The 26,372-nt window shown below is 66.0% G+C and overlaps 2 protein-coding genes and 2 long non-coding RNA genes across 5 annotated transcripts in view; 1 reads left to right on the top strand and 3 right to left on the bottom strand.

Annotated features, from left to right (window-relative positions):
* Nucleotides 1-4,868, top strand: part of FAAP100 (FA core complex associated protein 100) — a 10,268-nt gene extending 5,400 nt beyond the window's left edge. Inside the window, exons 6-10 of one of the 2 annotated variants that reach the window (XM_043585365.1) lie at nt 70-206; nt 1,441-1,557; nt 3,508-3,594; nt 3,880-4,022; nt 4,315-4,868. In XM_043585365.1, the coding sequence (XP_043441300.1) occupies nt 70-206; nt 1,441-1,557; nt 3,508-3,594; nt 3,880-4,011 (473 nt within the window). In that variant the 3' untranslated portion in view covers nt 4,012-4,022; nt 4,315-4,868. Of the gene's footprint in view, nt 1-69; nt 207-1,440; nt 1,558-1,688; nt 3,595-3,879; nt 4,023-4,314 lie in introns of those variants that run through there. The other variant, XR_006297985.1, reaches the window with a different exon arrangement.
* Nucleotides 4,793-26,372, bottom strand: LOC122485949. The gene is made up of 3 exons (XR_006297988.1): nt 26,013-26,372; nt 13,985-13,988; nt 4,793-4,806 (listed from the first exon to the last, which is right to left on the bottom strand). It is a non-coding gene; the product is annotated as an uncharacterized LOC122485949 (long non-coding RNA).
* FSCN2 (fascin actin-bundling protein 2, retinal) lies at nt 7,308-13,079 on the bottom strand. The gene is made up of 5 exons (XM_043585369.1): nt 11,912-13,079; nt 8,871-9,027; nt 8,222-8,343; nt 7,671-7,838; nt 7,308-7,557 (listed from the first exon to the last, which is right to left on the bottom strand). The coding sequence occupies exons 1-5, from the start codon at nt 12,735-12,737 to the stop codon at nt 7,352-7,354; spliced, it is 1,479 nt and encodes a 492-aa protein (XP_043441304.1). The 5' UTR covers nt 12,738-13,079; the 3' UTR covers nt 7,308-7,351.
* Nucleotides 23,564-25,113, bottom strand: LOC122485947. Its single transcript, XR_006297986.1, has 2 exons — nt 24,597-25,113; nt 23,564-23,906 (listed from the first exon to the last, which is right to left on the bottom strand). It is a non-coding gene; the product is annotated as an uncharacterized LOC122485947 (long non-coding RNA).

The raw sequence follows: 26,372 nt of genomic DNA, 5'->3' as shown, positions 1-26,372 counted from the left end.
CCTGTGGACGCGGGGCTCCCTCCTCTTCCAGGACCTGTGCGAGCTCCCTGCGGTGCCTCTCTCCACCAGGCGTGTCCCTGGGCTGTACCACCCTGCAGTGGCTGCTGGCCGAGAACAGCGCCCTGGACGTCGTGAGGGCCCGACTGCTGTCCTCCGTCCGGGGAGTGGCCCCCGACGGCACTGACCTCCACCTTGTCGTCCGAGAGGCAAGCCAGGGGTCAGCTCTCTGGGGAAGTCGTGTCGATAGTGGTGGTTTTCAGAGCGGCGTCTGAGAGCCCACGGCATCTCTGGGCTTGAGAGGAATCAGGGTATTGGGCCCAACCTTCCGGAGGTTTCTGACGTGCACCGCCCGACGCACGCTTGTGCCGGAACAGCCTTCGCGGGGCCAGTGGCAGCGTGGACCTCGCGTTTCAGGCCCCTGTGGGGACGGGCCCACGCACTGCTGGAATTCGTGGCCAGGTGCCCCAGCGTTGCTTGGCGACAGTGTGTACTCCGGGACCCCACTGACCCCAGGCCCTGAACCACCAAACCCCTGCCCTACAGGGGCGCTGAGACCCCGGAACCAACTGCCAGCACGCTTCTCGCACACCCCTTCCCTCCCAAGATGCTCCCGGTGGCAGGCCTGGGGTCGCGTCCAGCAGACTCTCACAATCCAGCGTTGGAGGCTCACAGAGTGGCCCAGGCGGCCAAGACACCTGTCCCTGAGGTGGTGGGCCGCCCGCTGCACAGCCTTTCAGGCCAGATCAGCGTGCCTGGGTTGGCGCATCCCTGGGCCGATTCCGAGCCCTGACGGTGGCTCCCCAGGTGGTGGGAAGGGCCGGGTAGTCGACCTGGTGAGCACTCGCAACCCCAGCACATCCCCAGGCTGCGGAAGGAAGAACTTCCAGGACAGTGGCTCCGCCCCTGGGCCGTTGGGTCCTGCGTGGGGAGCGAGGCAGCGCGTCCTGGCCTCCGGCCTGCCCGTGCTGTGCCGGGGCTTCACCCTGAGCTCGGTGCGCCCAGAACTTCCTGGGGGCACTTGGCTGACTTTGGGCACCCAGCCCCCTCCCAGTTTCACTTCTGAAACCCTGACCTTGCTGCCGGGTGACCCGGGATGCCCGGTGTGGGCTGTCCACGGTGGAGTGGGCACAGAGTCACTGCGTTGTAGAGTGAGTGCCGTGGCCGTAGTCCGTCCCACGGGAGCCGTGCGTGTCCGTCCCACGGGAGCGGGACGCCTTCTGGACGGCAGTTCCCAACGGGATGCTGCTGGTCGGGTGCAGGTGGCGGGCTCTCAGGTACAAGTTAGCAGGTGGGGAGGCCCAGGCCCGGGAGCCCTCCCGCACCTCTCCGCTTCCAGGCTGCGGAGGGGCGGCCCAGACTCGGGAGTTGGGGCCCTCTGAGAGTTGCCCTCGGGGTGGGGCAGGGCGGTGCGTGGACAGCGAGACTCCTCGTGCTTTGCAGGTGACGGTGACCCACCTGTGCGCGGCAGGGCCCATGCAGGCCGTGGAGATCCAAGTGGAGAGCTCCTCCCTGGCCAATCTGTGCCAGGCACACCATGCTGTCATTGGGCGTCTGCAGGTACACGGGCCTGCTCAGGAGGTCGGAGTGCGGTGGTGGGAACAGGGGACTGTGGCGGACCGTGGCTGCCTGCGTGGGTGTTGCAGGACGATCCTCCATCCTCTTTGCTTGTGCGTGTTTGTGTCGTGCAGGTGAGCTGTGGGCAGCTGAGGGGTGAGTAGGGCAGCTTTGCTGATGGCACTTCAGTAACGCACCGCCATCTGGTGTGCCGGCGGCCCCCCAGCGCGTCCACGAACCCACGTGGGCACTGCGTCAAAAGAGGACGGTCCGTGTGCTACCTGTCACGCTCACGTGCAGGCCTCCCAACTTGCCTGGCTGTGCCGAGAGGCCGTGCCCTGGCGAGATGCCCCGAACGTGGGTCCTGGGATAAGGTGCCTACACTCTGAGCTTCCACATCTCTGCCAAGAAAGCAGGAGTGACGGCCAACCTCTCACACGCCTTTGGGGCCCGTTTTGCCACCTGGCATGGGATGAGCTGTCATATTGCTGTCCTCGGGTTCCAGATGAAACCTGCCACCTGGTGCCCTTGGCGGGACAGAGCTCTGGCTCCGAGGTTGGCCGGCCTATCTCCTCCCACCTGTTCTGAACGAGGCCTTGACAGTCATAGAGGGGTCTGCGGTGGTAACCGTCGGCCGATGGTGACAGCTCTGCGGTATGGCTCGGGAACCAGCCTCCCCCTGGAACTTACCAGAGCACGTTCCCAGGCCCCATCCCAGACCTGGGAATCGGAGAACCCGCGGTCTTGGCGTTTAGGCTTTGACGAGGACCTGAGTGGTGGTGGTCTAGACTCTCCAGTGCACCCTGGGGAGCCTGGAGCCCTCACCAGCCCAGGCAGGTGGGCGCTACTCAGGAGCCTGTGACCCCAGCGGTCCCCCCACGCAACACTGATGGCACATGTGCCCACCGTGGCACATGTGGTTCAGGGATCTAGTCCTGAGTGTGTCGAGCTGTCAGAGGGATGTGGGCCTGGTGGGGACACCAGCCCCCGGATTGGTTCTTGTTCCCTGTGCCCAGAGAGGGGCCTCTTCGACCGTCCTCTCGCTCCTGCCAGGCCGTCTCCAGACATGCCGAGCACGGCAGCCAGGAGGTTGACGCTTAACGTGGCACTCGGGAAGGAGCGTGCTGACCCGACCACTGGCAGGGAGGGGACGTTCGTGTCCAGGTGCCACGACAACCACAGCCTGGTCACGAACGGCAGGAATTGCGTGCCGGAGGCTGAGGCCTCTCCGTGGTGCACAGACAGCCGTGTTCTCCTGTGTCTTTCCGCGGCTGTCCTCTGTGCACGTCTGCACGCTTCTTACAAGGACGCCGCTCACGTCGGTTTAGGGCCCACCCACGTGGCCTCCTCTTCCCTTGTTCGTTGGCAAAGACCCCAGCTCGGAGGACAGTCATGTGCTGAGCTGCTGGGGGCAGCTTCCACGTATGGATCTGGGGGCAGGTTTGGCTCCTAACAGGGAGCTGCAGACGCTCCCTTGATAGGAACGTTCAGGCGGACTGCAGGCCACGGTCTGTCCTGTCAGCCGACACCGTGCTCCACGTAACGGTCGCCCCCCCCTCCCCCCCGCCACATGGTCTTCCTGCAGCGGCTGCCGCAGAGGCTGGTGGGGCCTCGCCGCCCGAGCCCGAGCCTGTCTGGGGGCTTGGATCTGAGCTCCCAGGAGCTGCCTGGGTTTCCCCAGAAAGCAAATGGGGCAGGTCGGGTGGCCCCCGCGAGGGCAGCAGCTGGCGCCAGTCCTGACACCAAGGAGGAGAGAAGGGCTCTGTCAGGACGAGGGAGGGAGTGGGCAGCAGAGGAACGGGGAGCGAGAAGGACGTTCCTTCCAAGTAACCTGCTGGGGCCGCAGCAGACCATGCAGCGGGGCCCTCGGAGGTGATGGGGCCCCAGGCACCCCCTCCAGATGGGAGGTGGGAAGTGTCCTCTCCAACCACCTGCCCCTTGTCCCCCCACCAGAGGATGGTTGTGGAACAGGCCGCCCACAGCTCCAGCCCACCCGACCTCCGTGTTCAGTATCTCCACCAGATCCAGGTCAACCACGAGGTGAGGTCCCTCATCTGGGCCTCCCCCCAAGCCTGGCCAGCAAGTGCGGGACCTGGCTGGGCTCCTCTGGGGACATGCACAGGGCCTCAGGTGTCCCCAGCACAGTGGAGCCTGCCAGGACTCACAGCCCGAGGGTTGAGGGTCGGGACAGGGGCTCCTCCCGCCACCCGGGGAGTGGGGCCGGTCCTCCCAAGTAGGATGGGCCTCCCCCAGAGGGGCCGGGCCGTGCCCAGCAGGGAGGTGGGGAGTCTGAGTGCTGCCCCTTCCCCCCTCCCCACCCCGCAGACTCTGCTGCGGGAGGTGCAGACCCTGCGGGACCGCCTGAGCACAGATGATGAGGCCAGTTCACGGGCCACGGTGGAGCGGCTCCTGCAGGTGTACCGGCAGCTGCGCAGCCCCAGCCTCCTCCTGGTGTGATGTCCCTCCAGGTGAGCCCCACCCCTTCTGGGCCTTCCTCGGACCTCCCACAGCTCGGGGGCCTTGGGTCTCCAATGGAGAAAGGACCGCTTCCAGCCCCGACCCTTTCTCTAGATGTGGGGGAGGGGTGCATACTGGACGCAGGGCTCCTGGCTGCTGGGGGGGTGTGCCCGGAGGAGGTGGGGTGTGAAGTGCCAGGTCTCTGGGGTCTGCCCTGCGGGGCACTGGGCCCTGTTCCTGTTCCCCGCCTGCCTGGCCCCAGCCGGCCCGAGACGCCCCAGGTCCCACCTTTCCCTTCGACAGCTTCCTTTCGCCCCCGCTGCACCTGGTCCTGCTGGGCGGTCTCTGCCCTGGAGCACTGGAAGCTGGATCGGCGAAGTCCCCTCCGCCCGGAAACGGGGCTGGACTCCAGAACGGTGGCATTGCCTCGTGGCCTGCCCAGGCCCCGGAGAAAGTTTCTGGGTGTGACGTAGGGTGGGCTGCCCACTCACCCACCCACAGACCCTTTCGTCCACCTGTGGGCCCGTCAGCCCTGCTTCTCTGCAGCCGCTGAGCTCACCGGCTGGGAGGACGCTCGCAGGGGCTGGAGCACTCCCCCGGGAGATTCTCCCATCCGAGGCCGCACTCGGCACCGGGCACTATGCATTGTTTGCAGGGTCCCTCGGGGTGGGCTGCAGCCCCCCCCAGCTGCCTCCCTCAGCCTGGGCAACGGCCCAGCTTGATTCCCATTCTGGTGCTGGCACACTTAGCATTTGGGGAGGGTGACCCTCCTTTGGACTGTGACGTGGTGCTCTTCTGTGCGCATGGGGTCTTTGAGGCACCCCCGCTGCAAGACATGTCCACTGTTTGTCAAGCTGCCTTGGCTTCAGCTGTGTTTTATTTCTGCTTGCCCTCTTCCTCAGTTGGGTGGCAGCTTTGACTGGGATTTCTGGGCCTCCCCCAGGTATGCTTGGGTGAACCCCACATTGGCCTCTCCGTGGTCCTGGGGGCCAGTAGGGAGTCCCCAGCACAGGGGTGAAGTGGCCACCCGGCCTTCAGGACACGCGAGTCCCTCCCGGGGAGAACCGAGGACATCTCTGGGGAGGGAGAGGGGCCGGTGGGGTGCTCCAGTCAGAGCCCGGGAGAGTGGGTGGTCGTCCCACGGACCCCACCCTGGAGGCTGCTCCAGGGCAGGAGGGAGGAGTGACGGAGGCGGTGGGCACGCAAGTGTGTGGAAAGAGCAGTGCTGGGACCGCCACCCCAGCACCTGGCGTTTGCTTGGCCGTCCCTGGTCCCCAGCGTGCAGCTCCCCACCCCCACTCTGTCCCGCTGGGCCCTTCGCTGGGCCCTTCACAAGGGTCGCCCTCAGGAGGCCTGAGCACTGGGCCTTCCAGGGATGGAGAAGCAGCAGTGGCGGGAAAGCGCTTCTGCTGGCGGGAGGCCCCCGGTGCGGTGGGGGGGGGTGGGGGGGTGGGGGGGGTGGGGGGGGCGGGCAGACCACGCAGTCTCCGGAAAAGGAGAAAAACTATGCGTGGCGGAGAGAAGGGGACTGTGTAGGAGCTTCGTGGATTGGTGGAGATCTGCAGGGGGCTGGTGGCAAATGGGACATGGGCCAGGGGACCGACCTCAGCCCAGCCGGGTGCTTGGGGAGTCTCGTGTTCTCGGGTGCCCTCTCGGTGCCCTGTCCGGGATGGAACGCCACGCTGAGCACCAGGTGTCCCTCAGCCGTCTCTGGTGCTTGTGGTTCTCCGTCCCCCGCGCACGGCTCCGAGCCACCAGAGACTGTCCTCCACCTGCTCCAGTCTGTTTCTCGGACTGGGGGTGCCGAGGCACCCTTATTGCGACCCCAGCTGGCCCCTCCCGGTGACCCAGGCACTTTCCCTGCCTGCCCCCCTGCAGCCGCTGTGTGGGCTCCATTCAGCAGGTGCCTGGGGCCAAGTGTACTCTCTGGCGGAGCCGGAGGACCCCCGAGGGTATCTTTTCCTGTGAATGCAGTCCTGTTGCCTTCTTGCACGGGGTGAGCCCTGAGCAGATGAGCCCCCCAATTCTCCTGCCCTGGATGCCACCAGGGGGCAGCGCAGGCCGTGGCTTCTTGCCTCTGCCTCCCCTAGGCTCTGGTGTGTGGTCTTAAAAGGGTTAACTCAGCCACCTTGGACGAAAGGACCCACTTGGGTCCCTGCCCTTCCTTGTACTCAAGGCAGAGGGAGGGGGCGGTGAGGCCAGGAGCAGGCCAGGCCCAGGAGGGGCCTGGGAGGGGAGGGAAAGGGGTTCCCTTCCTTCCCTCTCCGGTCCAGCACATCCACTCTTGCAACCCCTGCCCTGAACCCCCTCCCCAAAGTGCCCCAGTCCCAACTGGCCCACACTGGCTGGACTCACTGGGGGAGAGGGCGGGGCTTTGGGCCCCCAGGCAGGGGCAGGGGCAGGGGCTGCCCGGGGTCTGGAGTGGGATGTAGGCCTCGGGGCAGGGCGTCTGCTGTCTCCCCTCCCTTCAGGCTCTAGGCCACCTGGCCGTGTACTACCCCTTCCCCCAGCCCGCCCCCCCCCCCCCCCCCCGGTTCTACTTCTCTCCCTAGGCTCTCCTCATGGCCTAGGTCACCCAGCCCATCCAAGGGGGAATTGGCTTGGGTGGGGGTCCTGGAGGGCTGGGGGCTCTGGGTGCTGGCTGGTGAACCACAGACTTTGTCCTGGTATCCGGCCTGGCCACAGGGAGCCCAGCCTGCAGGTACCCAGGCTCAGGGTCTGTGAGTGGGGGGGGGGGGGGGCCGCCCTGGGAATAGGAGGCCTGGAGCCCCCTTCCTGGCCTGGTAGCAACAAGTGGGTGCAGGGGCTGAGAGGGGCTCTCTCCCCAGGGTTAGCCAGACAAAGCCCTGCTTGGGATGGGTGGGGTCGCTTTTGCTTCCAGGGCTTTCTAAAACCCTGCCCCTGGGGAGAAAAGTGTGAGCAGACACCTCACCCCGAAGCCCCTGCAAGCTGCAATACGCGGCGTCTCGGACCAGGCAGCCCACCCCCACCCCGTCCCGCCAGGTGGAAGGGGGGCTCTTCTCCCTGGGTGTTGGGGAGCAGCTGTGTGGCCAACACGTGACAGCAGCTGGTGGGGGTTGGGGGGAAACCAAGGTGGAGCCAGAGAAGGTCCGGGCTGTCCCTGGACGGGAGGAGGGGTGGTGTGCCGGCAGCTGGACCCTCCTCCCGGCCCGGCTCCCCAGCCCTGGGTCTCCGGCGCTGAGGGATGGGGAGGCCCAACGACCCCCGGGGCCGAGGTGCAGACCCTCCGCGTACACCCCTCCCCGCCCGGTGGCGCCACGGAGCCCGCCGGCCGCTGCGACACAGACACGGTTTAATGGGGGACAGGCCGGCCGCCCGCTCAGTACTCCCAGAGAGCCACCCCGGCGGGAGCGTCCGCGTCCGCGCGCAGGAGCCCCGAGGCGCCGCCGCGCAGGTACTTGCCGCTCCGGGCGCGGATGGCCAGGCGGCCGCGCTCGCGGAACTCGAAGAGGAAGTCCTCGGCGCGCTCGCCGTCGCTGCACACGCTGCCGTGGCTGCCGGTGTACCAGAAGCCGCCGCCACGGCCTGGGGGCGGGGGACGCGGTCGGCGGGGGTCCTCCCGGGCCCTTCCGGATCGCCGCGTCCCCGGCCCGCGCGCCCCCCCCCCCCACGCCCCCGACTCCCGTCCGCATCCGCACCTCGGATGTGGTAGGCGCCGTCGCTGAAGCTCAGGCGGAAGACGTCGTAGACCGAGCGGTTGGTGTCCAGCTGGTTGGAGCCACGACGGTGGCAGACGAAGCCGTCCAGGCCCCGCAGCACGAGGATGGGGCGGTTGATGAGCTTGAGGATGAACTCCTCGTCCTCACCTGGGGGGCGGAGTCGGGGGCTGAGGGGTGACCCCGCGCCTGCCGCCTTCCCGGGCTGGGTGAGGTGGGCGGGGCACGTCAAGGGCCCGGACTCTTGGCGCCTCTTGTGGGCCCCGTGGGCCACGGCCATCGGTGACCTTGGCAAGGGGCCCGCGGCCACGGAGCCCCGGGTCCCCCCAAATGTGCAGTGGAGATGAGGGCGGTCTGGGCTCCGACTGCTCCCTGGTGTCCCGAGCGCTTTTCTGGACCAGCAAGGATGACTGCGGTTACCAAGCACTGTGGCAGCAGTGATGCAGGGGGCAGGAACGGGTTCTTAGTGGGGACCGGGGTCTCTGCGCAGAGAGCCCAGCCCTCTTTCCGCAGGACAGGTGAGGAGTGCTCACCCACAAAATCGCTGGTGGCCGCCAGCTGCCCATTCTTCTTCATGCACACGTAGCGCCCATTGCTAGCCTTGAGTGCCACCCGCCGGCCGCGCCACTCCACCTCAAACATGGTGCTGGCCGAACTGGAAAAGGCAGGGCATGGTCCCCTCGGAGCAGCAAGACATTGGGAGCTCAGGGTCAGGCTTCCCCGTCCCCCTCAGGTCCAGGACCGACCCCCCCAGGGGGAGACACTTGCCTTGTTCTGGCACACCCACCACCACTAGGAGCTGCCCCTCACCCCAGTGGGCATTCGCTCCAGTGGTCCTCCCGGTGCAGATGAGGTGACAGCGGTGGTGATGGATCTGGAGATGGGGGTGATGTAATGGTGCTGGTGATGGCGGTGACGGAGGTGGAGGTGATGGTGGTGATGGTGACAGTTGTGGTGACAGAGGTGGCGGTGGAGGTGATGGTGGTGATGGTGACAGTTGTGGTGGTGACGGAGGTGGTGGAGGTGATGGTGGTGACAGTGGTGGTGGTGGTGGTGACAATAGTGGTGGTGATGGAGGTGATGGTGACAGTTGTGGTGACGGAGGTGACGGAGGTGGTGGTGGAGGTGGTGATGGTGGCAGATGTGGAAGTGAAGGTGCTGTGGAGATGGGGACACACTCACACTTGTGTGGCCGTGGCCTGGATGCCCCCATGGGTGACCAGGGTCCAGTAGCCCCCCGTGCTGGAATAGAAGGTACACTTCTTTGTCTCCTGGTCAATTTGCATCAGGAAGGTCTCATGATGCAGTTCCTCGTCTTGGTTGGCTGAGACGTTGACCCCTGGAGGGAGGATATGGGAAGCCCCTCACGCCTCTCCCTGGGTCGGGGGGTGGGAGCAGAAAGGTGGGGAAAAGCATGCTTGGGGGCAACGCTGGAGACAGAGGGGCTCTCATCCAGAACCCTTTGGAATTAAGACTTGGAGGGCACTTCTCGGAGGGCGGGGCCCCCCATGGCCATGTGTCTGGTTCCCTGAAGGCCCTTGGCCCAGCTCCTGCCACAGCCCCAGGAGCCGGGCCCTTCCGTGCCGGCAAATCCCCTGCCTCTGCTAATCGTCAGGTAATCAGCTTGCCTCTGCCCTCTCGACCCAAGCCTTACACCAGCCTCTATTTATAACTCACTCTAAGCCACTGGGTGGGCACAGTGGGGTCCCTTTCTTCCTCAAGCCATCGCCCAGGACACACAGCTGGGGCCTGGGGTCCACCGAGCAGAGGCTGGCCCCCCTGTCACCTCCCCAGCCCCCCTCTCACATGTGTGGTCTCCCAGGAGCCTTGAGGGAGGGCAAGACTATCTGAGGCTCTGCCTGGGGTTCCTGGAAGGGGGACACAGGGGACATTCATGCCGGGGTGGGGTGGGGGGGAGAGGGCAGGCACCGGAGCCTCCCTGGTATGTTCCCATGAACCACCCCCCTGTTTCCAGTGATGTGACACATCATAGAGCTCCGGACGAGGCTGGCCTCCAGCGTGTCCGGCTGGTGGGGCCGGAGGGAATGGGGGCCTGAGGGTCAGGGCCAGATCCTGTCCAAGCCTGTCCCCAGGAAGGTGGGGCAGGCGCCAGGCAGGGCCTGTGCTAGAGAGGGTGAGACCTGGGGTCCTTGGCCGGCTCCCAAGGCCGTCCCTCCAAAGCGGGGTCTGTCTCCACCGCCACCGTCCCATCAGCAGTGCTGACAGTGTCCAGTGCCCGTGGGCGCTGTGGGCTTTGGCCGGGGCCGCACACCGCTGCCACCTCTGAGGCCAGCGTCCTGGGCATCTCCGGTCACACACCCCTCCAGACAGACCACGGCTGAGGGGCTCCAGCTCACACGGCTGTTGTCAGCAGCCGTCTTGTGACCACGAGGGCACCAGCCCGATGTCAGAGCTGTCCCAGGAGAGCAGCCCCATGAGAAGCGAGCAAAAGGCTTTGATGACGCCACTGGACTGGCAGTGGTGTCCTGCCTGCGACCCCACGACCCCGGGGCCTCAGACTTGCACTCATATGAGATACTTTGTGTCCTTGGGCCATTCGGGACCATATTTCTGTTAGCCACACTGTGTCACTGAAGGGCAGCGGTGGAAGCAGCAGAAACAAGCAGGCTCTGGTTGACGGAGGTTAAAGAAGATCGTGCAGGCCAGTGGGGTGCTCCCAGACACCCCATGGGGAGGAAGACGCGTTTGGGGCTGCCCGGCCGGCAACAGCATTGGGATGAAGCCACCAGCACTCGGCAGAACCTGCAGCTCCGGCTGCCTCGGCAGCCCCCGTGTCCCCCACCCCCCAAGCCGCTGGTTGCCAGGTCAGCATCTGAACATGGGGGGTGGCGGGCAGGTCATATGCCCTCAGGCTTATTGCAAAGGACCCAGCAGGCGAACGAACGTGGGGCGTGTCCGGCTTCTACCCTGGAAGGCAGAGCTTGCCCTTAGTAGGGGATTCCCCCGTGAAAGGGACAGGCAGGTGCACGGTGGTCCCGAGACGGGAGAACAGTCCGGACGGCACCACCGCCACCAGCACTGTCCCTGTCACCACCTCCAGTGCCACCGCGGCCCTGCTCGCCAGCTGAACACGCACAGCCGCCTTTGTGTCCAACACCTCCTCTGACCCTCGCAGAGGAAGCCCTTCACACCGATGGCTGCGTTTTACTGACGAACCAACCACAGGGGCCTTCCCGCAGGCCAGAGAGCCGTGCGGCTGGACTGTAGGGCCTGTGCTGGGAAGGACAAGGGTTGACTGCCCTCCGTTGTGCCCCGCGACCTGGCTACGGTCCAGACAGGTGTGCAGGAGGGGTTGGTTTGCGGGATGACCGTCCCCACACAGGACTGGCCTTGGGAACCCTGACTCCAGGCAGGGCCCCCACAGCCACAGCAGGGCTGTCCCCCGCCCCCCTCCCACCAGGGGGCTAGTGGCTGGGCCTCTGCCAGTGGGACCAGGGGCCAGGTCAGGGTGCACACACCCAGGAGCCCAAGTAGGGCCAGCCGTGACTGCCGGCCTGGGCCCAGCGAGGGGCCACTCCGGAACCTCAGCTTCTCAAGGAAGCAGCAGTTGCCCGTGTTCACCCCTTGGTGTGTGATCACACGTGGAAAGGCCCCTTGGGCACACGAGAACCAGGCTGCACCCACCGGGCAGAGACCGTGCCTTCCACCAAGAAGCCCAGGCCCCAGCGGGGGGGTGGGGGGGTGGGGCGGGCACCAGACTGGAGGGACCCCGAGGTCCCTCCTCATCCCACCCCTGGGTTGGTGGAGGATCCCCGCTGGTCAGGCACGGGTGGTGTGGGCACCGGAGCCCTGCCCGCTGCACTCCCGCTGGCTCCTGGCCCTTTCCTCAGCCCCCTCCCCAATTTCCTGTAAAGTTCAGAAAATGGAGCGGTGGAAGAGAAGGCGTGGGTGGGGACAGCGGGGGCAGCCCCCTGCCCCTCGCAGCAGCCGGCCTGGGCCTTGCCCGCCTCCTGCTGGGCACTGCCCGTCCCCCACTCGAGCCGCTGCCCAGCACGCCCAGGGCTCAGTGGTCCCGAGAGGGCCCCCCTCCTTCTGGCCCTGCAGCCGCAGCCCTCGGCCGGGACCCCCACACGCGGCCCAAGGTGCGCCCCTGCCCCGTGCACTGCCACCCTGCGTCGCCACCCGCGCGGACACGATGCCACTGCCCCAAGCGAGCCCCCACGCTGAGGTCAGAGCGGCCGGCCCGGTCGCACCCACGTTACCTTGCCGCACGGACACGTAGCGGTGGTTGGCGGCCACCAGCACCACCTGCGGGTGACTCTCCTCCAGGTCGAAGAGCTCGTCCTTGCCGGGCCTCGTGTTGCGACCCGCCCTGAGCGTGGCAGTGGGGCCCACGGGCGCCAGGTAGCGGCCATCACAGTCCTTGAAGGCCAGCTTGCCCGCCTTGAACTCCAGCGTGTAGCGGGCTCGGGGCTCGGGCTCCCACACGAGGCGGCCGTCGCTGCGCAGGTAGCGGCTGTCACAGGACCTGAGGCAGTACTGCCGGTTCTGGAAGATGAGGGTGATGAGCGCGCCCACGCCCCACGGCGTGTCGCTGTCCGCCACCATCTCGTCCTCCTGCGGGCACAGGTGCGCGTAGCGCCTGCGGCTGACGCTCAGCAGGTGGGCCTGCGGGTGGATGGCCAGGTGTACGGTCCACAGCTCGGCCGGGGAGATGGCCGTGGCGAAGCAGGACAGCCGGTCCTCGGTGCCACCGAAGAAGCGGCCGTGGGGCTCCGACCGCAGCACCCAGCGCCCGTCGGGCTGCGGCAGGACCAGGAAGCGGCAGTCACGACCCGGCCGCTCCGCCTCGCAGGCCACGCGCCCGTCCTCCTCGGCTGACAGGTAGCGGCCCAGGTGGCTGCTGCGGAACAGCACGGCCGGGCCCTGCCCCGGGTCCGGCTCCAGCACCCACATCTGCTTCCGCTTGAGGCTGGGTGCCGAGGCGTTGACCTTGAAGCCGAAGCTCTCGGCTGTCAGGTAGCGGTCGGTGTCGTTGACCAGGCCAAACTGGATCTTCAGCACCTGGTGCAGGCCGTTGGTGGGCATCTTCGGGGCTGGCCCTCGGCGCCCCCCCGCCCCCGAGGGGCCCGGGAAGCTCTCTCTGCGTGCTCACGGCCCCCGAGGTCCCCCGGAGGCCTGGCCGGCGTCATGGACCCGCTGCCCTCTGACCAGCGGCTGCGGGGCCCCCGGGGCCGTTCTTACATGGCCCGCGGGCAGCGGAGGGCGGGTGGGAGGGCGGATCAGAGCTGTGCCGGCTTAGGGACAGCGGCTGCCTTTTGTTACCCCAGCTTGGATTTCAGCCACTCCTGGACTTCACCAGTGAGTGGCCGGAGCCCCGGGGCCTGCCCGGCTGGAGAGCTCCGCCCGCCCCGGGCCCACCCACCTCCCCGTTGTCTTCTGGCGGCCGCCCAGGCCCACGCCTCGGGGGCCCTGTGCCCCGCCTCCTGGCCCCCCCCCCCCCCCCCGCGCCTCTTGGCCTCTCTCCCACGTGTCTCCCACCTCAGGGCCCCCAGACCCACTGCACAGACTCTCCAGCCCAGCCCGGCTCCTTCCCGATGCAGAGAAAGCCGCCTGATGGAAAGTCGCAGCGGGGCCGCAACCCGATCGCAGCCCTCCGCCCGCAGCGGCCGCCAGATCCTCGGCGGGATCTAGTTACCCTTCTCTGATTCCTGGTGCCAGGGGCCCAGCACGGCCCCCCGACTCAGGCAGCCTGCAGCCCCGCGCCCGGAACCTCTCCCAGGGTGGCCCCGGCTGGGCGAGTGGCAGGCGGGGGCGTCAGTGCCATCGAGTGGCCAGGTGCGCCCAGGCACCCCCATCCCGGCCCTTGCGGCATCCAGGCCGAAGCCAGGGTGCAGGCAGTGTGGAGAGGCCGGCCGGGCGGCCTGGTGGTGCGGGGCCCAGGAGCGGCCCCCAGTTTGCCAAGATGGCAGTAGTGTGATGGAGAGAGCGATGCCCGCCTCAAGGACCACACCGAGGGAAGGTGACATGGGACCGTGAGCGTGGAGCAGATGGCGTCCCAAAGGCCGTGTGGACCCAGGGCCGGAGGACCAGGCCTGGAGCCCACCCCCGTGCTGTAGGCACCACAAGGAGCCCACTCTCCCCCTTCCCCGGGTGAGCGGAGCCGAAGCCAGCCTTGCTGCGTGGCCCTGGGGACTCCTAAACTGTCCTTTGTGTTGCTGGGGCGACTGGCCTGTGAGGTCTTTACAGGGTCTGGTCTAGGGGGTTGTGGGGGCCGAAGCCCTCTCAGCAGTCAGATGTGAAGAGCGGGCTGGGGGAGGCCGGAAGCCGGCCACCCGACTCCAGCCCCTCCCGGCCCCGGCCGCTGGGACCACCTGGCTAGACTCCCTCCCCCTGAGCCCACGGGGGCCATCTTTGGGGACGTGCAGGGGTCAGCTCAGCCGCACCCTGCCTGTCTGTCTCCTGCACCTGCCTCCGGGGCTGGGGGCCAAGCGGTGAAAGCAGAGCTGCCCGGCCTGGGCCCGGGCCAGCCGTGGCTCCCTCTTCCTCATTGCAACGTGTGCCACTCGGGCCTCCCTGGGGAACGGGCCCGGGGCCACGGGCATTTCCAGCCAAGCCTCCGGAGCCTTGCCTCGGCCTCGTGGGTCCCGGATGCTCCGGCAGCACCCCTTCGACCCTCTGGAGGCCATGACGGCCCCCCCACTGGGGGAAAGGGCCCGGGGCTGGGCGTGTGTGGGCCCCAGGGAGCGGGGAGGGCGGACAAGACCCAAGAGTGCTTCCTCCGTTCTCCAAGCCCTGGGCAGCACTCTTGGAGGCACATGCAGACACTGGGGAGACAGACAGGGTTACATGTCCCTTCGCGGGGGCCAGAGTGGGATTCCGGGAGACAGACCTGGACACAAAACCTCACAATAGCTCGGTGCACGCCGTGGGTTGGTCAAGTGAGGCTGGTCTTGGCCCTCCCTGGGGGCTGGCATCGTCCATCTCTGCGACCCACACGCATTGAGGGGGCACTGTGTGCCTGGCTGGGCTGTGTGCCAGGTACCCACTGGCAGGGAGACATATCCTCCCCCCAGAGATAGTGCCCACATGAGATCTTCCCAAGCCCCGGGGGCCTGGGCCTAGTCGCGATGCCAGGGAAATGTCCGTGGTGTGGGGGTACAAGCCATGATGCTGTCCACACCTGTTCCTCGCTGGATCTCACTTTGTGCCATCTCCCAGGGCTTTGAGAACACCCATGGGACACGTGCCCAGCAGCACTGCTCAGTTCATCTGTCGGTGGGGGGGCTGCGGGGCATGCCCAAGGTCCCCCCAACTCCCAGCTCTGACGGAGCGCGGGATGCCTGATTAGCACCAAGGCCTCATTAGTGCTGACGGGTGCTGGCAGGGTGCTCACGGGCATCACGTGCCTAGCGGGAGGGCGGCCAGCTGCCAGGCGCTAAGTGGGCCTGGCTCCAGGAGGCCTCTTGGTGGCGGGGCCAGAAGTGGCTGTGGCCTCTCAGTTCTGGGGCCCTACAGCCCGAGGTGGGCATGGGGTGGGGCTGCCTGGCACTGACCCAGAGTTTAAGCCAGGGGTGACCTTTCAGGCCCCAAAGGGACTCTTGAGAGGTGGGCCTCGGAGCCCGGGCTTCCTTGGAGGCAGGTAGTTTGCATGGATCTACCCTCCACCCCCCTCCGGCCCCAAGGCCCAGATGCCTGCCGGGGGTCACGGTTCCTTTCCGGATCCCCTGTGAGGCTCTGGCACACAGTAGGTACTGTGAATGTTTGGGAAGGTCTGGACCTTGTGTGATACACTGAGACCCTGCAGCACGCGCACCAGTGTGGACGTTGTGTGTGCAGGTGCCCGCGGACGGACAGACGGATGGATGGGGCGGGGCAGAGTGAGCCGCAGGCAGCTGCTGGGCCAGCCCCGGCCCCGGAGATGCTTCCCTGGACCCCAGCCTCAGGGCCCACTCATGGCTGCCCAGAGGGTGATCAGGCTGCGTGCAGCACAAGGGAGTCGGTTTGAGACTCCCTGTGAGCACCTGCGGTGGGCTGGAGGTGTCCTCGGGCCACGGGGAGCACTCCTCACGGAAACATGTGCCACCCTGTGGCCACGCCCCCCGCCAGGGGGTGTCCACACAGCCACCGTCTGGGGGCACACAAGGTCTGGGGCCTGTCCAGGATGCCCTCAGGGGCCTCCAAAGCCCCCTGACCCCGCTCACCTCTGAAACTGTCCTCCTGGGGGGTGGGGGCGTGTGCCCCCCGTGTGTGTCCATTGACCTGGGCTTTCATCTGCGACCTCCGGACGAGGCCCCAGGATGATGTCAGCCCGACTGATGCACCAGCTGCAGCCCTGTGTCACTCGAGGACAGGTGCCTTTCCCTCATGGGTGCTTAAGGGCTGTTCGTGTGAGCGGCACCCCGCGCCCCCTTCAGGGAGTGGCCAGCTGTAGACGGACAGAGCTGGGCGGACCCTGCTGCGGAAGCCGGGCCTGCAAAGCAGGGATTGCCTCAGCTCTGAGCTCCCAGCAGACAAGCTTGGGACAGATCCCCCGCCGCCGCCGGCCCCACTTAGTGAGGTCGGGCTGTGGCCAGGAGCAGAGAGGGCCTTGAGGCCCCCGGCCCCTGGCATCGACCCCAGAGATCTCAGGAAGCCGTCCCTTCCCTGGGATGCTGGGGGGTGGCTTTGGAGGGCCTCCCTCCCCAACCCCGTCGGGCCCCTCCCGGGGCGGCCGGGAAGAGGACTCTCGGTTGTACGTATCTAGACCACTGGCCTTGGATGCGCAAGGCCCGCCCGGGCTCCTGCCGGCACACGGCTTGGTGCCATGGCGACCGGCGCGTGTACCAGGCCGGGTGCCCGGGCAATTCGGATGCTGGTGGCGTGAGCTGGCACAGGCCCCGTGTGTGTACAGGCCGGGGGAGGGGGGTGGGTCCCCACTTCGGCTGGCCTGGAGCCCTGGAAATCGGGAAACGGCCCAGGACCGACACCGGGGCAGCCCTACCACCTGAGGGACCTCCACGGGCCACACCTGTCCCGGACCCGGGTCTCGGGTCCCTTGCTAGAGCAAGGCCGGTTGTGCCCTCCCCGCAGGGCAGTGAGTCTCTGGGAATGCCTTCCAGGAAATCTCCAGCGCCCCACCGGCTCTCCAGTGCCCCCGCCTCAGCCCCGGGACAATTGCTGCTCTGGTTAGAGTTCCTGTCCTACTCGGTTCCAGGCACCGTGCCCTCCGGGGGCCAGGCCACTCCGCCAGGCCCCCTTCTGGTCCCGGCCCCCCCGGGCGAGGCGAGGCGAGGCGAGGGCTATCCCGCTGGCCTCGAGGCTGCTGGGCCTGGCCCAAGGCCCTGATTTTCATGCTCCCAGCCCCAGCATCTGTTCCTGGGGGGGCCAGCTTGGCAGGCGCCCCAGGCCCGGCCTCCTGCATGGTTCCTGAAAACAGGCCCAAGGCTCGGTTGCCTCATGATTCTTTCATGGTGGAGTTCTGCGGCTCTGGAGCTCCATTTACACGGGCGGGGCCTGGGTTGGTTTACGGGAGGCCTGCGGGCGGTTTAGGGTGACAGGCTCCCTTCTGCAGGGCAGAAAGGACAGGGCAGTCCTTGGGATGAAGAGTGTGGGGAGGGGGCCAGGGGGTGCCCACCCGTGTGCTGCCCGCTCCCCATGAAAGTCCAGCCCCCGGCCTCGCCCCTCCCCCTCAGCCCTACCCCAACCCCCCTCCTCCTGAAGGCAGGGCAGCTACTGAAATACTGGTTTTCATGGGCTCCTCTCCGGCGTGCGCCCCCCACCCCGACCCCCCGAAGTGGAGAGCCGCTGTCTGGGTAGGAAGCCGGTGTGGTCTCCCGGCTCGGCTCTTGTCTCTTGTCTCTTGTAAAATCGTACAAGTCCTGGGGAGGGGGCGGTTATTTCTGGAGGGGTGTAGGGGGAGAGAGAGAGAGAGACCTCTGAGCCTGGCCAGAAGTCCAGGGCCCCCGCAAGGCTGAGCATCCCTGAAGGGACCATGAGGGCAGGACTGCGGGCCTCTCAGCAAGTCCAGATGCCCTGTGACCACTGCTGTCTTCCAGCACCCAAACCCCAGGGCCTTTGCATATTTCTGGAACTGGAAGGGAGCACTCACGAGAATATCTGAGAGTAAATCCCTGGCTGCACGGGGCTCAGAATCAGGACCAGATCAAGTCCAAGAAGCGACGGGGGTAATTACCGTCCACCTGGGCTTCCAGACACACACCTGGCAGGGACAGTCAGGAGCCCGCGACTCTGAAGGTGACCAGGGCAGCCCGGCACTCTCACACGCGGCCACGCACACACAGCAAGACGCAGACACACGTGCACATAGCTGCCGTCTGTCCGCAGAGGCTCAGCCCACACCCCGCACGCCGACAAGCACAGACACACAGTAAGTACCTACTGTGTGCCTGAAGTCTCGCCAGAGAGCCAAAAGGACTTCTGGGACCAAACAGCAATGGACCATTTCCTCGTCCTACCGTGAGAAAAGCCACGCACGTGCCCACCGTCCTCTGTCAGATGGCTCCCAGGGGCATCATCAGCTCGGGCCTTTGTGCTGGTCCACTTTTTGTAAAACTCTCCGCACCTTTGGGTGATGCTCTAAGTGGCGAGAGAGTAAGACAGGGGTCGTGGGGATATACTATCTGACTTTATGGCAACTCAATGACATAGGTGATCCGGGGTTAAGTCACTGTTGGGACAGCCATCATTAAAACATACGCTGTGGCTTAGATGAACGTGTCCTATTCACGTTAAGTCGCCTGGCTTTGATCACTGCACTGTAGCTACGTGAGACAATGTCCCTGTTCTCAGGAAAAACACACTGAAATATGAAGGAGAAAAGGGCGGGATGTCTGGGGCCAACTCCCAAGCTGTTGAGAAATGAGAAGAGAGAAAGAACAATGAGGCAAGTGTGGGAAACGTGAAAACAGTAAGTGTGAAATTATCTCAAAGCAAAAAGGTTAAAAAGTATCATAACTAGAATAAAGAATTCCATCACGGGGTCAGAAGAAGTCAAAGAAATGTCCCAGAGAGTTGGGGGGGGGGAGGGAAGCAGAAACAGGAATAATGTTAAAGGACTCATCTGAGAGGTAAGACGCCCAATAACAGAAATCCCAAAACAGAAATGCTGCAAAAAATAAAGCAGGAAAGAAACAAACTGTGATAGAAGGGACACAAGACATTTCGACGTTTCACCAGAACCGAAGGGTACTGAGTGGCCAGGGCCTAGAAGTGGTCCAGACAAAGAGACTTCACCAGAAGCACACCCAGAGATCTCAGATCAGCAGAAACAGAGAAGCCTAAAGCTTCGTGGAGAAAACACAAAACAATCCTGAACATGGGATCAGGATTCAAATGACACTTATTCCCCAAAAACAACAGCATAAACAAGACACAGAGTCAAGACTTCAAAATCCAAAGGGAACATTTTCTTTATTATTATGGTTATGTTTATTATTATGGTTAATTTTGAGAGAGAGAGAGAGAGAGAGAGTGTGAGCAGGGGAGGGACAGAGAGAGAGGGAGACACAGAATCCAAAGCGGGCTCCAGGCTCCGAGCCGGCAGCACAGAGCCCGACGCGGGGCTCGAACCCACGAACCGTGAGATCATGACCTGAGCCGAAGTCAGATGCTCAACCGGCTGAGCCACCCAGGCGCCCCAAAGGGAACATTTTCAACATGGATTTTCCTCACTCCCCAAACTACCCTTCCCAGGTAGGGTAAAATACAGGCCTGTGCGGGTACCCCGCCCTGCCAGGGGGCCCACCAAACTCCGTCCGCCCTGGCGTAAAGCTGGGCCTGGAGAGAGGGGTCTGGGAAGGTGCTCAGCACAGCTAAGCTGCAGGTTCGCTCCAGGTGCTTATGGGTAGGGGCCCCTCCCGGGGGTGGGCTCCCTCAGTCCCCGGTGGTACGGTGGGGCCAACCCACCCGTCACCGAGGCAGGTGGAGGTGTCCCGAATGCCCAAGAGCATCATCTGTCTTTCCTCGCAGTATGCTGTCTCTGCACCCCCCCTCCCCCCCCCCCCACCTTCAGGGCGACCTCTGTTCCTCCGCGCTACCCCACCCCAGGGCATTCTGTGGCTCCCCACTGCCCTAGTGGGGCACTCCAGCGCCCGCTACCATCTTCCTGGGGCTAGCCCAGCCTCTCACAGCCCTGGGACGGCCCCTGGACAAGTGGAATGGACTCACCCCTTCTGTCCTCCAACACGGGCGGGCCTCCCATAGCTAGCAGGGTGAGTAAAGAGTTGGCTGTCTCCGGGCCCCACCTTTCTGGCCGTGGGACCTGGGACTTGCCTCAGCCTCTGAGCTCCCATGTCATTCTCTCTGAATTGCTTATCATTGGCCGCCTGCCTGGGTGGCCTAGCTGTCAAAATAACCCGTGTGCCCAGGAAGCAGACGGGGCATGGCTGCTTGGACCCCTGCGTCCCCATCCCCTGGGCACCAGCACTGTGTATTCCAAGAATCAGGTCCAGGTCTGCCCTGGCTTTGGTGTCCCCCTCTGGCCGCTGTCTGTTCCTGGACAGAAGGTACCTGGGCATCATGGTGGGCTGGCCCCGTCTGGCTGAGTCGAGGCCCCGGCCCTCCCCCTTCGTTGCCTTGAGTACCGGCTGACCCCCAATCCCACCTTCTCTCCCTGCATCGGCACTGGTTGAGGTCACCGGCCACTCCCCTCACTCTCTGGCGGCAGTGACTCAGCGGCTGGCCCGCAGTGCCGGGCGCCTCCCCAACCCCGTCAGTGGCTGTAGGGGTCCCTCCCTGCGCTGGGGAGGGCTCGGCCCACCGCGTAGCGGTCTCGAGAGGGCGGCGCAGACCGGAGCAGCCTGGATTTCTCGCTAAGCCCCAGGCGCCCAACCCCGCTAGCGGGACCCACCTGGCGGCCCACCTGGGAATCACACCGGGCCCGCCTCGGAGCTGGGCGCCGTCTCCTGGCCCAGGCCTTCAAGTTCGCTGCCCCTCGGGGGTGTCCCGATTCCCAGCCCGTGGCCCACCCGGAGAGGTGCGCGCTGATGCGGGCCTGCCCGCACCCCGCCGAGGCAGAGGAGACGCGGGGGTGCGGCGGACGGCTCCGACGCCAGGTCTGAGGGCCGCTAACAGCGGGAGCGCAGAAGGGCTGCGGGCGGCCCCTGCGCGCATCCCCGGAGACGGTGCGGGTCTGGACAGGTCAGGGCGCCCCCGGGCTCCAGCCCCAGCTTGCGCGGCCTCTGGGCTAGCCTCTTCCGCGGTCCTCGGCCGCCCTCTGAATTTCCGTGCGGGGTCACTTGCGCGGTCCCCCAAGGGCGCGGGGACTCGGCTCCCGGAGGCGAGGCCGGGCCCAGGCGCGGGGAGGGGCGCGCGAGAATTTGTGGTCTCGTGGCCGGGCACCGCACCATGTCCATAACGACACGCGGCCCCACCCACCGGGGGGGTTCCTCGGCTCCCCCGAAGCGTCGGGCCCTCGCCTCCCATCCCGCCCCGCCCGATACCCAGCCCCAGGAGGGTGGGCGGGGCCTGGCGGGGCCACGCCCGCGCCTCGGCGGCCAGGCCCCCGCGCGCCGCGCAGCCTTCCCGGGAAGTCTGGGCGGAGGAGCGAGGGCGCAACAAGCGGTCGGGTGACCGGTCCGGAGCCCTGGCTCGACCCTAGCCTGGCCCACTCTGTCCACGCCCCCTGCAGCCCTCGCGACAGTGGCGGGGAGGACGGGGCGCCCAGGGCAGCCGCCTCCTGCCGGTGTCCCGCCCTGATCGCCTCCATGCCCTCCGCCTCCGCCGTTGGGGACACCGGCCGCGCGGGGCCCTGGCCCAGTCGGGAGAGCTCGGCCGGCCGGGCGCGTTCCCCACAGGCCGGGGCCGGAGGCGGGAGGTGCGGGTGAGCCCGCACTTTTCTCGGTGCCCTACCCCACCACCTCAGCACTGCCCCCTGCAGCCCTGCGAGCCTACCAGCCGGGGTAGGCCGACCCTTCCCTCTCAGCCCTAGAAGCATATCCCGGAGTCTGGGTAGGGGACAGCTCGCCCAGCCCCCCCTGTGACGGTCCCTCCGGGGCTGCTCCGTCTTCATTCTTTCTGCCTCCGTTCAGGCGTCCTGCAGCCACAAAGGTGCCAGGCGCTATTCCGGTCGCAGGGGACACCAGTTTCACCATTGTTCCCCGGGGAAACTCTGGGGCAGAGGGTGGGGGCAGACAAACAATGAATAACCAGTATTCAGGGAGGAGGTGGGGGACTGGACCTGAGGCCAGGGCAAGGTCTTGGGGCCTGCAGGGCAGTGGCGGCCAACCAGAAGAACTTGTAGAGGAAGAGCCAGCCAGCAACTGAGGTTGGAAGGCAGTGAACAAGAGAGGCAGCAGGTGAGGGGTTGGGGGGGTCAGGCAGGGCCACCAGAGAGCTTCCAGCACAAGGGTAAGGGCTCAGGCTCTGTCTCGAGGCAGTGGCAGGCCCGGGGAGCAGAGAGAGCTGATTTGCAACATGGATCCCGTGGAAGCGGGAGGCGGGCAGCCCGGCTGGACAGACAGCACGGCAGGTCAGGGGCGTGCGGATGTGCCGTCGCTGGCGGGCACCTGGTGTCTGGCTTGAGCTGCGTGCGGAGGCAGGGCTGTTGCGAAGCAGCCGGAGGCCCGGACTCCTGGGTTGAATCCTCGGGGTGCCGCCGCAATCTGTGGGTGCAGCTCCCGGAGAGTAAGGGCCGTGCAGAGACCGAGCGGTGATCTCTTGGGGAGGCAGCTGTGAGGCGGGCCCACGGCGCGTCCACGACATAAACGTAATTTTTCTTGGCAAAGGTGACGGGCAGCAGACGGACCACTGCTGGGCCACGGTATCGGGCCCCGCACCCCCACCCTGTGGTATCAGGGAGCGCCGCCACTCTACCTGCTGAGGCCCAGGAAGTGAGGCCTGGAAGAGTGCCCTCGGAAGCAGAGCCAGGAGCCAGCTGCTCCATCAAAGGCCGCTGCTCCCAGGAATCTTGGGTCTGACACACAGAGGCACCGACTGTTTCTTAAGCGAAACTTGAACGCCGAGACGTCAAAGCCCGAGGCTGAGAAAGCTGCAGTGAGGCCTGGAGACCTGTCGTCCAGTGCAAGAGGGCCGCCAGCCTCAGAGCCTCCGATGGGCTGCACGACTAGCCCACCTCTTTACAGAGGGAGGCAGCGGGAGGTCACAGCTGGCACAGGCTGAGCCTGGCCCAGAACCCAGGGCCTGACTCCTCGCCCAGTGCTCTTCCCGGGGCCTCCTTGGCTCCTGCTGCATCAGGATGGGGAGACAGAAGCTCTGATAAACTCCACGGGGGCCCACCCGTCTTTGAAATGCCTGGAACCCTCCTCTGCTGGAGCAGTGGGTAAGGTTAAGGAGGGAGGGGCCCAGGGACTCTTGGCCTGGCTGTCTCTGTACACCTGTCTCTCCACACTGCGTGTGGGGAGCGTACCCTGCAATCCTGTTTTCCCCACCTGCAAAATGGTATGGTTTCAGGGCACCTCCCCAGGCACATGCAGAGGCCTGGTTCACAGCTTCCGGCTGCAGGACGAGCGGCGGTGATAAGCCGGCGGCGCCTGGTGCACGTGACCAAATGGCCAGCCACCAGAAGGCTCTGCAGGGAGAGGATCTGGAGCCCCAGCTTCCAGGTGTGCCGCAGCAGACACGGTGCCCTCAGAACGGCCCCCACTGGGCACGAGGCCAGAAGTATGTGGCCCTGACCTTGCCCTTGGGAGTTGAAACTCAGGCGCAAGCAGGCCACGCCAGCAGGAACTTGGCCTTGCCTACCTCCGCAGCCCTCAAGACCACTGTTCCCGACAGACAGACAGACAGACAGACAGACAGACATAGCCGCCCAAGCCTGCCCCCCTCTCCACGGGAGACTGCCCCACGCCCTGCAGACACAGGCAGAAGAAGAATCATCCTGCCTTTGGTCTGTCCACAGGCCTGGGAGAACCAGACAGGGACCTACGGGTAGGGAAACTTTGCTTTTCCTTAGATGTTCTAAAATGAAGTTTTTATTATAATCTTAGATTTACAGAAAAGTAGCAAAGATTGCGTGAGCTTTGCTGTAGCCTCCCCACTCAGTTTCTCTTAAGGTAACAACTTACACAGGCGTGGTTCAGCTGTCACCGCGAGGAACTTTGGCACTTGGTATTAAACTCCAGACTTTACTCAGATTTCACTGCTCCTTCCGCTGCCTTCCTTTTTTGTGTCCCAGGATCCAAACCAGGATCCCACGTCGCATTTGCATGGAGAAGGCAAGGCATTCCTCGCAGGTGGGAATGGCCAGGCCAAAGGCTGGGGGCGCCGACCCATCACCAAGTCACCTGCCCTGTGTGCCTGACAAGTAATGACTAGTTGGGAGGTGGCTAGAGGTGGGAGGCTAGCAGGGTGAGGAGGGGGTGCAGGTGGGCTGGTGGCCACGCTACCAAGTGCAGAAGTCCTGGGGACCATCCCTGAAGAGACCAGGGAGATGACAGCGACGTGGGGTTGCCAGGCAGTGCCCAGGACCCGGAGGCAAGGCCTCGAGCTAAGTCTCAGCCCCACCACAGTTACCTGCAAGGTGACCCCACCTCCCCGTCCCGCTATTTCCTCAGCCATTAAACGCATGGAAGATAAAATGACATGCAGCAAAGTCACAATAAATCGCCCAAAGCCAGCACTGAGCTAGGGAAAAAACAAAAAAAAAAATCACATCATTTCTCTGAGGCCCAAGTTTCTGTTCTCAAGATGGAAAGGACACACCCGCTTCTGGGCAAGGGCGCAACTGCTGGCCCTCTCCCTCCTCCCCAGAGCTTCCCCGCTCGCCCGAACCAGGGGCTGCCGCGTCCGCGCGGTCCCCTCCCCAGGGACGCCGGGCCCTCTCCCGCTCCAGGCGGGGTGGGGGCGGCCCCGAGCTTCCAAGAGCACAGCCCTGAGGTGACCTTGGGCGAGGCCTCGTACTGCCCGGTTGCAAAACAAAAAAATCACGGCACAGAAGGCGGCGCTCCCCCGTCCCCCCCCCGCCGGGGTCGGCGGGCCCAGTTCTACCTGGGGCAGGGCTCCTCCGCGTCCACGTACTCCCGGCTCCCGGCGGTGCTTCCCAGAAGGGCCGTCACTCCCCTCCTCCCCCGCCGGGAGGCGACCCAGCCCCGCATCCCCCGCACCCCCTGCAGCCGCCGGACCTGGGGGGGGGGGGCGCGGGCACGGGTAGCCCCACCCCCATCCTCGGGGCCGCGCCGGCCGCGGAGCTGTGGGGTCGCGGGCGGCCGGGGGTGGGGACCGGGGGTGGGGGCGGGGGCCAGCCGCTGCCCCCTCCGCTCCCGCCCCGGCCGCCCGCCACCGCCCCTTTGTTCCGCCGGCCAATCGGCGGCCTCCTTGACTAAATAAGGCGAGGAGCGCGCCCGGCGCCCCCCGTCCGTTACTTCCACCCCCGCCCGGCCGGTGACTCAGGGCCGGCGGCGGGCGGGGACGGGGCTGCCCGGGCCGCGGCTTCCCGGGCGGCGGGCGGGGCTCCCGCGGCGCCGAGATCGCCTAATATGGCCGCACCGCGCCGCGCGCGCCGCCGCCCCCCGCCGCTCACCTGCGGCCGCACCTTGCCCCCCTCCCCCCCCGCCACCGCCTGCCCAGCCGGTGACACGCCGCGGAAGAGGAAGTGGCGCCCCGCCCCTCCCCCCGCCGCCCGGCGCCGCGGGGGTGGGGTGGGGGGGACGTCGGGGCTCCTGGGCCCCGCCCCGCTAACCTCCACGACCCCGGGACCGGGCACCCGGCGTCCCGCGGACTGCAAGGTGCGGCACGAGGAAGGGGGGCGGGGACCGAGGTCTGTGGATCTCCGCTCCCTCCCCGTCTGTTCCCAGAAGTGGCCGCCCCTTAAACACACCAGACAAAGGAGCTCTAGAGGGAACTGGCGTTGGAGGAGGGGCAGGTGCCCCCCCAGCCCGAGTCAGAGGCCTGGACGCCTTCGCGGAGTGGGCGGACCCAAGGACGTGGAGACCTCCCGCCCTTCCCACCTTCCCCGTGGCCTGTGCGTGACACCTTGGGACCCCCAAGTGGAAGCCCTCCTCGCATCTCTGACACCCCCACCTGAGGGTTGAGCAGGCCGTGATTGTGCCCAAGGGCGCGAATAAGGATAGGTTTTACGGAGGCCAAGCCCCGGGGTTCTCTCATGGGTGGGGCACACACCTGATGCACAGCAGTCTTGCCCCGCGCCCCCAAAACGCCCGGGAGTCGGAGACCCAGCTAGGCCTGTGGCCACAGACAAGGCCTTGGCGTTCGGGAACCGCAGTCCTCAGGTGAGCTGGACAGCTGCCTTACCTTCTGGGCCTAGCGTCCTTAGCCACAGATGTGGCCACCAGTTCAGCTCGCGGGGCTCTTGGGGCGCCTGGCCCCGCCCCCCCACCGTCAGACACCTGCCCGGGTCAAGCTGAGCGCCCGGGAGGGGGGGGGACCTTGCGTCCCTTGCCTCACTCTGCCTGGCCCCGCTGCCTCCACTCTTGGCCTGTGCTCTCCCCCACGCCTCCTCTGACCTTTAATTCTATACTGAGCAACTCCGAAAGCTTACAAATCAGCCCAAAGAAAGCCCAGCCTTTGATTCCCCTCTGGGCAGAAAACATTGGCGCCAGCAGGTGCGGCCAAGACCCTGCTGGCAATGACAGGTCTTCCAACTCAGGCTGCTGGAGAAAAGGGCGCGTCCGGTATCCGGGAGAACCTACAATTCCAGGGCAGTTGGGGCGGGGCCGGCCTGGAGGCGACCTGGGGTCGGGAGAGCAGCGGGGCTTCCTGTTCCCGGGGATCAGCAAACCCACTCCCACCCTGGTTCTCTCTAGT

This window comes from Prionailurus bengalensis, chromosome E1, assembly GCF_016509475.1.
Source record: "Prionailurus bengalensis isolate Pbe53 chromosome E1, Fcat_Pben_1.1_paternal_pri, whole genome shotgun sequence".
In the NCBI taxonomy this organism is placed as follows: domain Eukaryota; kingdom Metazoa; phylum Chordata; class Mammalia; order Carnivora; family Felidae; genus Prionailurus; species Prionailurus bengalensis.
This window is presented reverse-complemented; position numbering and strand designations above follow the sequence as displayed.

Coding starts and splice junctions, on each gene's coding strand:
- FSCN2 (XM_043585369.1), bottom strand. CDS start 12,737: ATGCCCACCAACGGCCTGCACCAGGTGCTGAAGATCCAGTTTGGCCTG. Junction 7,839..8,221: donor GGCCACCAGCGATTTTGTGG/GTGAGCACTCCT, acceptor TCCGCCCCCCAG/GTGAGGACGAGGAGTTCATC. Junction 7,558..7,670: donor CGGCGCCTACCACATCCGAG/GTGCGGATGCGG, acceptor CCCCGCCCCCAG/GCCGTGGCGGCGGCTTCTGG.